Source organism: Mus caroli, chromosome 6 (assembly GCF_900094665.2).
Source record: "Mus caroli chromosome 6, CAROLI_EIJ_v1.1, whole genome shotgun sequence".
In the NCBI taxonomy this organism is placed as follows: Eukaryota; Metazoa; Chordata; class Mammalia; order Rodentia; family Muridae; genus Mus; species Mus caroli.
In genome coordinates, this window is record NC_034575.1 from 128,599,910 (window position 1) to 128,614,770 (window position 14,861).

Below are 14,861 nucleotides of genomic sequence, written 5' to 3' on the forward strand. Positions count from 1 at the left end.
CAATTTTCTGAGGAACCACCAGACTGATTTCCAGAGTGGTTGTACAAGTTTGCATCCCAACCAACAATGGAGGAGTGTTCCTCTTTCTCCAGATCCTTGCCAGCATCTGCTGTCACCTGAATTTTTGATCTTAGCCATTCTGACTGGTGTGAGGTGGAATCTCAGGGTTGTTTTGATTTTCATTTCCCTGATGATTAAGGATGTTGAACATTGTTTCAGGTGCTTCTCAGCCATTTGGTATTCCTGAGTTGAGAATTCTTTGTTTAGCCCTGGACCCAAATTTTTAATAGGGTTATTTGATTTTCTGGAGTGCATCTTCTTGAGTTTTTTTTAAATATATATTTGATATTAGTACACTATATCATTTAGGACTGGTAAAGATCCTTTCCTAATCTGTTGGCGGCCTTTTTTGTCTTATTGAAAGTGTCTTGTGCCTTACAGAAGCATTGAAATTTTATGAGGTCCCATTTGTCAATTCTTGATCTTACAGCACAAGCCATTGCTCTTCTGTTCAGGAATTTTTCTCATGTGCCTATATCTTTGAGGCTTTCCCCCACTTTTTCCTCTATAAGTTTCAGTGTCTCTGTTTTTATGTGAAGTTCCATGATCCACTCAGACTTGACTTAGTACAATTAGATAAGAATGTATCAATTCACATTCTTCTATATGATAAATGCCAGTTGTGCCAGCACCATTTTTTGAAAATGCTGTCTTTTTTTCCCCACTGGATGGTTTTAGCTCCCTTGTCAAAGATCAAGTGACCCATAGGTTTGTGGGATCATTTCTGTGTCCTCAATTCTATTCCATTGGTCTACCTGTTTGTCGCTGCTGTACCAGTACCATGTGTTTTTTAATCACAATTGCTCTGTAGTACAGCTTTAGGTCACATTTGGTGATTCCAGCAGAGATTCTTTTATCATTGAGAAGATTTTTTTGCTATCCTAGGTTTTCTGTTATTCTAGATTAATTTGCAAGTTGCCCTTTCTAATTCATTGAAGAATTGTGTTGGAATTTTGATGGGGATGCATTGAATCTATACATTGCCTTTGGCAAGATAGCCATTTTTACTACATTGATCCTGCCATTCCATGAGCATGGGAGATATTTCCATCTTCTGAGATCTTCTTTGATTTCTTTCTTCAGAGACTTGAAGTTCTTATTATACAGATGATTCACTTCCTTACTGAGAGTCACACCCAGGTATTTTATATTATTTTTGGCTATTATGAAAGGTGTTTTTTCCCTAATTTCTTCTCAGCCTGTTTATCATTTGTGTAGAGAAAAGGCATTGACTTGTTTGATTTAATTTTATATCTGGTTACTTCACTGAAGCTCTTTATCATGGTTAGGAGTTATTTGGTAGAATTTTTAGAATCACTTATATATACTACCACATCATCTGCAAATAGTGATATATTGTTTTCTTTTTTCTTTTTATTATTTAAGATATTTTCTTCATTTACATTTCAAATGCCACCCTGAAAGTCCCCTATAACCTCCCCCAACCCTGCTACCCTACTTAACCACCCCCAACTCTTGGCCCTGGTGTTCCCTTGAACTGGTGCATACAAAGTTTGCAAGAACAAGGGTCCTCTCTTCCCAATGATGTCTGACCAGGCCATCTTCTGCTACATATGTGACCAGAGACATGAGCTCTGTGTATGCTGGTTAGTTCATGTTGTTGTTCCACCTGTAGGGTTGAAGAACCCTTCAGCTCCTTGGGTAACTTCTCTAGCTTTTCCATTGGAGGCCCCGTGTTCCATCTTATAGATGACTGTGAGCATCCACCTCTGCATCTGCAAGGCATTGGCATAGCCCCACACAGGACAGCCATATCAGAGTCTTTTCAGAAATATCCTGCTGGCATGTGCAAGAGTGTCTGCATTTGGTGGCTGACTATGGGATGGATCCCTGGGTTGGGCAATCTCTGGATGGTTCATCCCTTCGTCCCACCTCCAAACCCTGTCTCTAGTACTCCCTCCATGGGTATCCTGTTCCCCATTCTAAGGATGAATGAAGAATCCATGAGTTGGTCCTCCTTCCTCTTGATTTGCTTGTATTTTGCAAATTGTATCTTGAATATTCTAAGTTTCTGGGCTAACATCCACTTACCAGTGGTCTTGTTTTGTAATTGGGTTAACTCACTCAGGATGATATCTTCCAGATACATCCATATGCCCAAGAATTTCATATATTGATTGTTTTTAATACCTGAGTGGTACTTGATTGTGTAAATGTACCACATTTTTGTATCCATTCTTCTGTTGAGGGACAACTGGGTACTTTTCAGCTTCTGGAAATTATAAATAAGGCTGCTATGAACATAGTGGAGCATGTGTTCTTATTACAAATTGGAACATCTTCTGGGTATGTGCCCAGGAGACGTGATGCTGAATCTTTCAGTAGTACTATGTCCAATTTTCTGAGGAACAGCCAGGCTGATTTCCACTATGGTTGTATAAGATTGCAATTCCACCAGCAATGGAGGGGTGTTGCTCTTTTTCCACATCCTTGCTAGCATCTGCTGTCACCTGAATTTTTGATCTTAGCCATTCTGACTGGTGTGAGGTGGAATTTCTAGGTTCTTTTGACTTGCATTTCCCTGATGATTAAGGATGTTAAACATTTTTTTCTTTTTCTTTTTAAATTTATTTTATTAGATATTTTCTTTATTTACATTTCAAATGCTATCCTGAAAGTTCCCTATACACTCTCCCCACCCTGCTCCCCTACTCATGCACTCCCACTTCTTGGTCCTGGTCTTCCCTTGTTTTGGGGCACATAAAGTTTGTAAGACCTAGGAGCCTCTCTTCCCAATGATGGCCGACTAGGCCATCTTCTGCAACATATGCAGCTAGAGAAAAGAGCTCTGTGGGTACTGGTTACTGAATATTGCTGTTCCACCTATAGGGTTGCAGAACCTTTCAGCTCATTGGGTACTTTCTCTAGATCCTCCATTGGGGGCCCTGTGTTCCATCCTATAGATGACTGTGAGCACCCACCTCTGCCAGCCCCACATGAGATAGCCATATCAGGGTCCTTTCAGCAAAATCCTGCTGGCATGTGCAAGAGTGTCTGCATTTGGTGGCTGACTATGAGATGGATCCCTGGAGGGGTAGTCTCTGAATATTCCATATTTCAACTTAGCTCCAAACTTTGTCTCTGTAATTCCTTTCATGGCTATTCTAAGGAGGAATGAAGTATCCACACATTGGTTTTCCTTCATCCTGATTTTCTTGTGTTTTGCAAATTGTATCTTGGTTATTCAAAGTTTCTGGGCTAATATCCACTTATCAGTGAGTGCATACCTAGTGACTTCTTTTGCGACTGGGTTAACTCACTAAGGATGACATCCTCCAGATACATCCATTTACCCAAGAATTTCATAAATTTATTGTTTTTAGTAGCTGAGTAGTACTCCATTGTGTAATTGTACCACGTTTTCTGTATCCATTCCTCTGTAGAGGGGCATCTGGATTCTTTCCAGATTCTGGCTATTATAAAATAGACTTCTATGAACATCGTTGAACATGTATCCTTATTACCAGTTGGAACATCTTCTGGGTATGTGCTCAGAAGAGGTATTGCTGGATCTTCCAGTAGTACTATGTCCAATTTTCTGAGGAACTGCCAGACTTACTTCCAGACTGGTTGTACCAGTTTGCAATCCCACCAACAATAGAGGAGTGTTCCTCTTTCCCCAGATCCTTGCCAGCATCTGCTGTCACCTGAATTTTCGATCTTAGCCATTCTGACTGGTGTGAGCTGGAATCTCAAGGTTGTTTTGACTTGCATTTCCTGATGATTAAAGATGTTGAACACATTTTCAGGTGCTTCTCAGTCATTCGGGATTCCTCAGTTGAGAATTCATTGTTTATCTCTGTACCCCATTTTAATGGGGTTATTTGAATTTCTGGATTCCAGCTTCTTGAGCTTTTTGTATATATTGGATATTAGACCCCTATTAGATTCAGGATTGGTAAAGATCCTTTCCCAGTCTGTTTAGTGGTCTTTTGGTCTTATTGAAAGTGTCTTTTGCATTATAGAAACTTTGCAATTTTGTCAGGTCCCATTTGTCAATTCTTGATCTTACAACACAAGCCATTGCTCTTCTGTTTAGGAATTTTTCTCTTGTGCCCATATCTTCAAAGCTTCTCCCCACTTTCTCCTCTATAATTGCCAGTGTCTCTGGTTGTATGTGGAGGTCTTTGAACCGCTTAGACTTGAGCTTTGTACAAGGAGAAAATAATGGATCAATTCGCATTCTTCTACATGATAACTGCCAGTTGTGCCAGCACCATTTATTGAAAGTGCTGTCATTTTTTCACTGGATGGTTTTAGCTCCCTTGTCAAAGATCAAGTGGCCATATGTGTGTGGATTCATTTCTGGTCTTCAATTTTAATCCATTGATCTACCTGTTTGTTACTTTACCAGTACCAAGAAGTTTTTTATCACAATTGCTCTTTAGTACAGCTTAAGGTCAGGCATGGTGATTCCACCAGAGGTTCTTTTATTGTTGAGAATAGTTTTTGCAATCCTATGTTTGTCATTATTACAGATGAATTTGCAAATTGCCCTTTCTAACTCAGTGAAGAATTGAGTTGTAATTTTGATGAGGATTGCATTGAATCAATAGATTACTTTCCGCAGGATAGCCCTTTTGACTATATTAATCCTGCCAATCCATGAGCATAGGAGATTGTTCCATCTTCTGAGATCTTTGATTTCTTTCTTTAGAGACTTGAAGTTCTTGTCATACAGATTTTTCATTTTTTTATTTAGAGTCACACCAATGTATTTTGTATTTTTTTTTGACTATTGTGAAGGGTGTTGTTTCCCTAATTTCATTCTCAGCCTGTTTAACCTTTATGTAGGGAAAGGCCACTGATTTGTTTAAGTTAATTTTATTTACTGCTATTGCACTGATGCTCTTTATCATGTTTAGGAGTTCTCTAGTGCAATTTTTTCTTCAGTTATATTTATTATCATATCATCTGGAAATAGTGATATTTTGACTTCTTCCTTTCCAATTTGTATCCCCTAGACCTCCTTTTGTTGTCTAATTGCTCTGTCTAGGACGTTGAGTACTATATTGAATAGGTAGGTAGAAAGAGGGCAGCCTTGTCTAGTCCCTGATTTATTTGGATTGCTTCCAGCTTCTGTCTATTTACTTTGATGTTGGCTACTGTTTTGCTGTAGATTGCTTTTATTATGTTTAGGTATGGTCTTTGAATTCCTGATCTTTCCAAGACTTTTCTCATGAATGGATGTTGTATTTTGTCAAATCCCGTCTCAGCATCTGACGAGATGATCATGTGGTTTTTGTCTGTGAGTTTGTTTATATAGTGGATTATGTTGAAGTATTTTTGTATAATAAACCATCCCTGCATCCCTGAAATGAAGCCTACTTGATCATNATTGATGATTGTTTTGATGTGTTCTTGGATTTGGTTAGTGAGAATTTTATTGAGTGTTTTTGCATCAATATTCATACGGGAAATTGGTCTGAAGTTTGCTATCTTTTTTGGGTCTTTATGTTGTTTATATATCAGAGTAATTGTGGCTTTGTAGAATGAATTTGGTAAAGTACTTTCTTTTTCTACTTTGTGTATTAGTTTGAGAAGAACTGGAATTATGTCTTCTTTGAAGGTTTGGTAGAACTCTGCAGTAGGTGTACTGTCAACTGCTAGTGTATGGTCTCCATAGTTTCTTTGGAGGCACTCAGAGCTATGAGTTTTCCTCTTAGGACTGATTTCATTGTGTCTCATAATTTTGGGTATGTTGTGGCTTCATTTTCATTAAACTCTAAAAAGTCTTTAATCTCTTTCTTTATTTCTTCCTTGATGAAGGTATCATTGAGGAGCATGTTTTCACCTTCCACATGAATGTTGGCTTTGTCTTATTTATGTTGTTATTGAAGATCAGACTTAGTCCATGGTGATCTGATAGGATGCATGGGACAATTTCAATATTTTTGTATCTGTTGAGGCCTGTTTTGTGACCAATTATATGTTCAATCTTGGAGAAGGTACCATGAGGTGCTGAGAAGAAGGTATATCATTTTATTTTAGGATAAAATGTTCTGTAGATATCTATTAAATCCATTTGTTTCATTACTTCTGTTAGTTTCACTGTGTCTCTGTTTAGTTTTTGTTTCCAGGATCTGTCTCTGATGAGAGTGGGGTGTTGAAGTCACCCACTATTATTGTGTGAGGTGCAATGTGTGGTTTGAGCTTTACTAAAGTTTCTGTAATGAATGTGGTTGCCCTTGCATTTGGAGCATAGATATTCAGAATTGAGAGTTCATCTTGGAAGATTTTACCTTTGATGAGTGTGAATTCCCACCTCCTTGTCTTTTTTGATAACTTTAGTTTAGAAGTTGAATTTATTCAATATTAGAATGGGTAATCCAGGTTGTTTCTTTGAACCATGTGCTTGGAAAATTGTTTTCCAGCCTTTCACTCTGAGGTAGCGTCTGCCTTTATGCCTGAGTTGGGTTTCCTGGAAGCAGCAAAAAGTTGGGTCCTGTTTATATAGCCAGTCTCTTAGTCTATGTCTTCTTATTGGGGAATTGAGTCCATTGATATTAAGAGATATTAAGGAAAAGTAATTGTTGCTTCCTCTTATTTTTGTTGTTAGAGTTAGGATTCTGTTCTTGTGGGTGTCTTACTTTAGGTTTGTTGAAGGATTATTTTCTTGCTTTTTCTAGGGCGTAGTTTCTGTCCTTGTATTGGTGTTTTTCTCTTATTATCCTTTGAAGGGCTGGATTCATGGAAAGCTATTATGTAAATTTGGTTTTGTCATAGGATACTTTGGTTTCTCCTTCTATAGTAATTGAGAGTTTAGATGGGTACAGTGGCCTGGGTTGGCATTTGTGTTCTCTTAGGGTCTGTATTAACATCTGTCCAGGATTTTCTGGCTGTCATAGTATCTGGTGAGAATTCTGGTGTAATCCTAATAGGCCTGTCACTATATTACTTAACCTTTTTCCCTTACTGCTTTTAATATTCTGTCTTTATTTAGTGCATTTTATGTTCTGGTTATTATGTGTCAGGAAGAATTTCTTTTTTGGTCCAGTCTATTTGGAGTTCTCTGGGCTTATTGTATGTTCATAGTCATCTCTTTGTTTAGATTAGAAAGGTTTTCTTCTATAATTATATTGAAAATATTTACTGACCCATGAAGTTGAAAATAATCTTTCTCATCTATACCTATTAATCTTAGATTTGTTCTCATTTTTCCTGGATTTCCTGGATGTTTTGAGTTAGGATCTTTTTGCATTTTTCATTTTCTTTGATTGTTGTGTCTATGTTTTATATGGATTCTTCTGCACCTGAGATTCTCTCTTCTATAACTTTTATTCTGTTGCTGATGCTCATATCTATAGTTTCTGATTTCTTTCCTAGGATTTCTATCTCCAGAGTTGTCTCCCTTTGTGATTTCTTTATTGTTTTACTTCCCTTTTTGGTCTTGGATGGTTTTGTTCAATTCCATCACCTGTTTGGTTGTGTTTTTCTGTAACTCTCTAAGGAATTTTTGTGCTTCCTCTTTAAGGTCTTCTAGCTGTTTACCTGTGTTTTCCTGTATTTCCTTCTTAAAGTCCTCCATCATCATCATGAGATGTTGACTTTAGATCCATGTCTTGCTTTTCTGGCATGATGGTGTATCCAGGACTTGCTATGGTTGGAGACCTTGGTTTATGTTGCTTCTGTTCTTATGCTTGTTTGCTTCCTGCCATCTGATTATCTCAGGTTCTTTCTTCCCTCAATATATCTGATTGGAGCCTGTCCTTCCTATAATCCCAGTTGATTCAGGACTCCTCAGAGTCCAACTTTCTCTGTGATCCTTTGATTGTTGGCTCCTGTAAACTTGAGATTCTGGGTATGTCAGAGTTCTTTGCAGTCAAGCTTCCTCTGAGGCCCTAAAATCCTGGTGTGACCAAGCTCCTGTTATCCTGGGATCCTGTTATTCTAAGATCCTGGGTGTGTTGCAGTGCCTGGAAGTGGTGTTTCCTTTGAGGACCGTGGAACTGTCTAGTGTGTTTGAAACAAAGGTAAACTAGTTCTGATCAGAAGGAACCTGAGCCTCTGGTCAGGCAGGGCTCCCATGTCCTTGTTCCTGCTGTCACAGGCCTGTCACAATTGGTTTGGAATAAATGTTGTGTTCTACTGATCCTAAGATCGTGTGGAGAGTCCTCTGGGGACCGAGGGGTTGTTTGAAGATTCCTCACCCAAGTTGACCTGGTGCTGACACCGACTGGAAGGGACTTTGCCCCTGGTCTAGCCGGTTTTCTGCTTCCCTACTCGAAAACAACTCTTAAAAAGAAAATTAAAAACCATGCTGATCAGTATACATTTGGCTATAAAACTTAGTCATATAATTCTAAATGATTGCCTATATTTCTGATCTGAGGTAGAATTTACCTTATACTCACAGAAATGAATATCTTGGAATTTAATTTCACAGTTGGATATCTTTATATATTTTGTCTTATGAAATAGAAACATGGTAGATTACAAAATAGACAGTGAGACCACAGTCATAGCCAATTAAGTCTGATTAAGAATAGAATAATTAAATTGACTATATAGTTAACCAGTTATCCCTTATTAGGCAATAATTGCTTTAGGATGAATTCAAATATATACAAATTCTTGTAATTAAAGTAGGGGAATCTTCCCTATGTTGTAATGTGTTCTTGGGAAATGGGTCATCTCTCACATTTCTTAGTATTGTCAACAAAATATTTTAAGAAAAAACTCAGAAAAATCTTGAGGGCAATATTATTATATTAAAAGACGAATTGTAGGGCAGGCAAACTGTAAATCTTTGCAGCTGACTAGAGCAAGAATATGGTGAAGAGAGAAAGCCATAGTGCTTGTAAGTCATTGCATAGTAGGTAGGGAGTAGATGACTTTACAGAAGAAAAAAAAAGCCAAAAGTATTAAAGAAAATACACATGGGAAAAAGAGCATCGTGAACATTTTCTCCTGGAAGGTCTTTGTATTTAGTCTGTTGTCATTTGTTGTTGTTATTTCTCCAGAGCATTTTACATTTATTACATTGAACTTTTGGTCAGTACACTCAGGGTTCTCTAGAAGAATGAGCCACTAAAAAGAACATACAGCACAAAGGCAATTTATTACTTTGGTTTCCATGATGTAGACTGGACAGTCCAACAGCTTCTGTCTGAACACTGGAGAGCCTGAGAACCCAGAAGCTGCTAATTCTGTGATTCTGGACTCCTTCACAGTTTCAATCTGTCATGGAAAGCCTGAAGTATGCCTGATGAATACGTAGTCTTGAATACATATTGGAAAGAACAAACAAGCAAACTCCCTAAACCAAACAAACAAAAAACTACCCCCCCAAAAATCCCCAAAAGCAAAAGACAAAAAACAAACAAGCAAACAACAAAACAAAACAAAACAAAAAACAAAAAAAAACAACCAAACTGGATTTTCATATCATTGAAGTATTGTGTCAGCAAGAGTAGACACCTCCTAGCAGACAGCAAAGGCTGGTAGGTAAATGCAGCAGTGAGTTTACTTCAAACATTCTGTTTGGACTGCCAGTGGAAGTGCTGCCTATTCTGAGAAATGCCCTAACCCTCTGTCTTAGTGTTTTATTTCTGTGAAGAGACACCATGACCACATAACTCTTTATGGAAACCATTTAATCAAGGTTTGCTTGCAGTTTCAAAAGATCAGTTTATTATTGTCATGATGAGAAGCATGCATGCATGCAGATATGGTGATGGAGAAGGAGCTGAGAGTCTACACCTTGTTCCATAGGCAGCATGAAGAAGAGTGTCACGGGGTCTGGCTTGAGCATTTGAAACCCCAAAGCCCACTCTCGATGATACACTTTCTCCAAAAAGGCCACACCTCCTAATCCTTTGAAATAGTACCACTCCCTAAGCACTTACATATATAAATCTACAGGTGCATTCTTATTTCAACTACCATACTTTTTCTGTTAATCCTTCTAGTATTTTACCCTTCTAGTCCCTCCTCTAGGCATTTCATTTAGTTGATTCCATATTCATTCACATTTACAATCAAGATATCCATCATAAGTTCACCTGTTGTCCAGGTGCCATCCAATCTGATGCCATACTTAGTTTCCAAGTGAAGACTGTAGCAAAGTCATAATTCTGCCTAACAGGGCATAACTGTCCAATGTATAGCCAAGAACACAATCTTCTTTCACTAGACTAAATGGCTAAGTCCCTTGAGAAGTGATTAATTTTTCAAAAATTCAATTGGTCAATACAGATTTACAACTCTTAACTACCAATATTATTTATTCTATTACATGACTCTATTTAATGGTAAAGAGAGGAAAGAATGCTTAATGTATATATATATATATACATGAATAAATAAAATCTTAAAATATGGCAGAGATATGCCAATTATATGTCTTATTTCTGTAATAAGTCATTTGGCCTTAGCTGTTTTCATAGTTATCTTCTTTTCCTATTTGTTTTGTGTTTCTTCCATATGAATCAATTGCCTCCCCAAGTTTTGCTTCTTAGTCTGGAGTCGTGATACATACCTGTATTCTTGAGGGGCCTGGCCCATTTGTCATTCTATCTGAATTGAGTATTGTAGGTTCCCATTGAGTTTAATCACAGGACTTGTTATCATCAAGTGAAATGTCTCCTGTACTCTCCTTTTCTGAACCTTTACACTTGTATACACACATTTTCTTGGCACATTTCAATGTTAATTTTTCTGCTCTATGTTCCCCCCTCTTTCATTATAGATCTGGATTGAAATGTTTATTAATAACTATGGCACAACCTGAATGCTATCTGTCTTGAAATTTCTAAGGACAAACAGACTTAGTCATAATCTTCCATTTTAACATTATCCAAGTTCTCAGGACACTGAAAGAATAGAAATAGATTCCTGATAGCTTATTGTATCAATGGACTCTAACCCACCCAGTACTACTTGTTCCACTCCGAAGTACTATAAAACAAACTTCCACTGTCTTCATTTCTTCCAGCATTTTTATCTTCTAAACTTCTGCTAAAATGATCCTTTAAGCAATGCTTATACTATTTGAGTGCTCTTTTAAGTTCATAGTTTCAAATTCTTCCACATTCCTTCTGCAAACTAGTTCAAAAAACATAAGAACCACATGGACAGGTTTATCCCAGAAGTGACCCCATTTCTGGTACCACAGCTTGTGTTAGTCAGAGTTAGAGAGATAGAACTGGTAGAATGCATATATAGTACAAAGATGATTTATTGGTGTGATTTATTTGATGAAGACTGGGTCATACAACCACACACACTGCTGGCACACTGTGAGGAAGAAGACCCAGTAGCTTTTTATTTTATAAAAATAGATGCTTCAGCAGTGTCAATCTAGCACCAAAGACCTGCAGGATATCTGAAAAGATGCTCTTCTTCAGTCTAACTTTGAAAGAATGGGTAAAAAATGTCTAGGTCCCAACATAAGGAAAGGGTTTCAGGAGAAGTAGCAGCAGTGGTGTGACTCACTAGCAAATAGTGAAGATGAGTAGGTAAAGCCATCACCACCGTTCACTCGGATCTCTTTATTCTGGCTGCCAGCAGAGGCGTTGCTCACTCTGGAGAAGAGTCTTTCTTTTCATCTAACTCTAGAAAATACCCTCTCAGACCTGTCAGAGGCATGCCAAAGAGTTGACTTCAAGCTTAATCAACTTGGCAATCATTTCTAATTTTACTTTCTGGGTATAGATCTGATTCAGTATAGAAAGGATTCCTCATTTAAGCAACTTTCAGTTGTGTGATTATGGTTTGTAACTACATCTATTTAATTATTATTTGTCTTTCATAGTGTTTTCTGTGATTAATCACAGAAGGTAGTTAAGGTATGAATGACTATCTACTGAGCATGCAAGGAACAGAACCAGAAATTTAGCTGTACTTTCTGTGGTCCATTCACTGAGTCCTCATAAAGAAAGACTGAAAACTGTCCTCATTACTACATTAGAAGCAGCTGTGCAAATTCGTAGTGTGCACTTAAAAAAAAACTAAAAACAAAAAACAAACAAACAAAACAAAACAAAACAAACATGGTAATCTGTCTAAGCCCTGGCATTGGCGGTCTAGTTCTGGTTCCTAGCCCCGTGCATAGCCCAAGACTGAGACCATACTTTTCTCCTTGCCAAAGCCTCTCCCACAAACTCTGGCTTTGCCTCTCCAGAGCTCCATGTTCGATCTCTCAGTCCCCGTGACCAGCTACCCAATCTTCCTGTTCCAAAGCATGGAGGAATTCATTCTTTCCCTTCGGTCTACTTGAGTCTCCGCAAATGGAAAACACCAGACAATCTTAGTTTAAAATCAACAGATGATACAACTGCTGGGCAGGGAACTTATCTTCCTAAACTCATGAACTAATTTTCTAACTATAACATTTAATCATAATTTATACCTAAACAGCACTTACATTCAGTGTTAATTTCTAGTATATTATTTATTTCTAAAACATTTGTAAGAATTGTCACTTGAACAAGCTGTGGTGGTGCATGCCTTGAATCCTAGAACTGGCTGGTGAGGCAAGCAGATCTTTGTGTGTTTGATGACAGACTAGACTACATAACAAGTTCCAGGCCAGCCAAAATCACATGATGAACACCTGTCTTCACAATAAAAATTGTTACATGGTACTTGACTCTTCTCCAATCATGAACATAATTCAATGGTCTAAGAAGAAAACTAAGTCAGGCTCCAAGAACAAACCACCTGCTTTTCCAAAGAATGCAAACGACAGTGAGATGCTGTTACAATTGTTTTGAATTTGTCAGGCAGCTTTGCATTTGGTGGAGTGATTCAGAACTGATTATGAAAATGTCCTTTCTTCTGTTATAATTTGTTCTGGAAATTATTTTTTATGTCAACTTATATTGAAAAGGAGAGAAAAAAACAGAGATAGAGACATGCAAAGTTGCTGTATATGAGATTTCTCAAGATTCAATTTAAGTTTGTTAAGAGGATGTCACTGCATGAAACCAATATTCATGTGAAAATGAAGGATAATGATCATGTCTTCCTTTCTCTTAGAAAGTGATAGTTTTTCTTCAGATATGCTTATGATGCTAATATTTTCTTCCCTTTAACATAGTCTTTACTCTACCAAGCACCCTCACAGATGCCTGTTTTAGTTTACTGCTCCCCAGGATCAGGATAAATGAATGGCTTGAAGGATAGATTAGAGCTATCAGCTCACCCCATATTACAGCTAATTCACTCTCTGGCATAAAGTAGCTGGAGGTGGCTATGAGAAAGGCTAGGCAGTAGACAACAAACAGGGCCAGGAAGGAAATTACTGTTTTCATGGCTTTCACATGAGCTGTTGTGCTGGGATCTTTGTACCCTGTTACACTGAGTTGCATCTGCCTGGTGTGTCTCCACAGGGAGAGGATCAAGAGGAGAAAGGAGACCAGAGACACAGAAAAGGGGAACAGCATGACCAAGTTGAGATTTACCTTGACAGAGGCATGTCCAGCTTTATTTACTTTGCATCTCAAAGTAGAGTTTATTCTCTCCTTTGTCTTAACACAACATCTGAAATCATCATTCAGATTTTCAGTGACTGGGAGGCTAAAACACAGGGAGAGAATCACACATACCAGTAAAGTTCTGAGAATTAGCTTGTCAATTCTCCACTTTATCCAGAGGAAAAGAGGGTGGAAGAAGTTTGCTATCTTGAAGAAATAGAAAATGCTGAGGCAGGTGGCAAACCAGACACTTAAATGGTTGGTAAGTGTCCAGAAGAAGTCAACGGTCCTCATTTCCTTACCTCTGTTGTAGGTGTCTGGATATTGCACCAATATAATACAATCTAATAGGATTATACACTGTAGACAAATTCTGGACATGGCCACACTTGAGAGGATTAAATCAATAGAGGCAATCTTCCTATTCTTCATCCAGCCCATGAAGGTTACCAGTGCAATGAATGCATTTCCTAAAATCCCTACTAAGGCCTCACCAACAGCTACAAGCATTAAGGTAGTATCTGTTTCGTATGTCATTTTAAAGTAGAGAAGTATCCAATTAGTTTCTGGCTGACTTGATGCAGTTTGGTTTCTACACTTGGCTGTTTAGGGTTCGCTGTTCTTGTCTTTACCTCCTTAAGCTGAAGTCTGTCTTGTGATGAAGATGAGAATTATACATGAAGACTGTAGACCGTGTGCTTGACATTCCTTAGCCTGGGTATTGTATGTCCATTTATCTTCTCCGCAGGTCATTCTTTTCTACACATAGTTAATTTAGGTTGATCTACTATTTGCTAAGATGCAAATTTACCAAATTACTTTCCATGGTCTCAAGCTGTTTATCTGATGCTAAGTTTTACAAATTTGGGCTTCAGAAATCATACTAATAACCTCAGTACAGCTACTAGATTGAATAAATAAAAATGTAGGGCACTCAGTTAAATTTGAATTCTAGATAAACAATGAACATTTTTTAGAAGAATATTTTAGAACTTAGAGTGTAGCAAAAGATCAACTAAACTAAATTTAGTTGGGTGTCCTGTGTGATATTAGGCAAGCCAACTCTCAAGAATTTCCTAGCAATTAGAAAATTGGGAGCAGCTGAAATTTGTGGAGGGCTTCCATCATAGTAGACAATGACACTTCTTATTATTAAGGAATCTAAATTTTGGCTCCACATTGAGAAACAGACCTTTTAAGGAAGTTTAACAGGTTAATGCTCCTTATAATTTAACTCTCCATAAAAAAAAAAAAACTTTTTATTTATTCTTTGTGAATTTCACATCATGAACCCCATTCCACTCATTTCCCTATCCCCACCCTCTGCACTTTCAACACCCTCCCCTCAAAGCCACCAAAACC

At 37.8% G+C, this 14,861-nt stretch overlaps 1 protein-coding gene across 1 annotated transcript; it reads right to left on the reverse strand.

Moving 5' to 3' along the window:
- Nucleotides 1–13,035: 13,035 nt before the first annotated feature.
- LOC110295552 (taste receptor type 2 member 7) lies at nucleotides 13,036–14,112 on the reverse strand. Its single transcript, XM_021164041.1, has one exon. The coding sequence runs from the start codon at nucleotides 14,034–14,036 to the stop codon at nucleotides 13,098–13,100; it is 939 nt and encodes a 312-aa protein (XP_021019700.1). The 5' UTR covers nucleotides 14,037–14,112; the 3' UTR covers nucleotides 13,036–13,097.
- Nucleotides 14,113–14,861: the final 749 nt, after the last annotated feature.

What these genes read in the sequence shown, in the direction of transcription:
- LOC110295552 (XM_021164041.1), bottom strand. Translation starts at nt 14,036, where the DNA reads ATGACATACGAAACAGATACTACCTTAATGCTTGTAGCTGTTGGTGAG.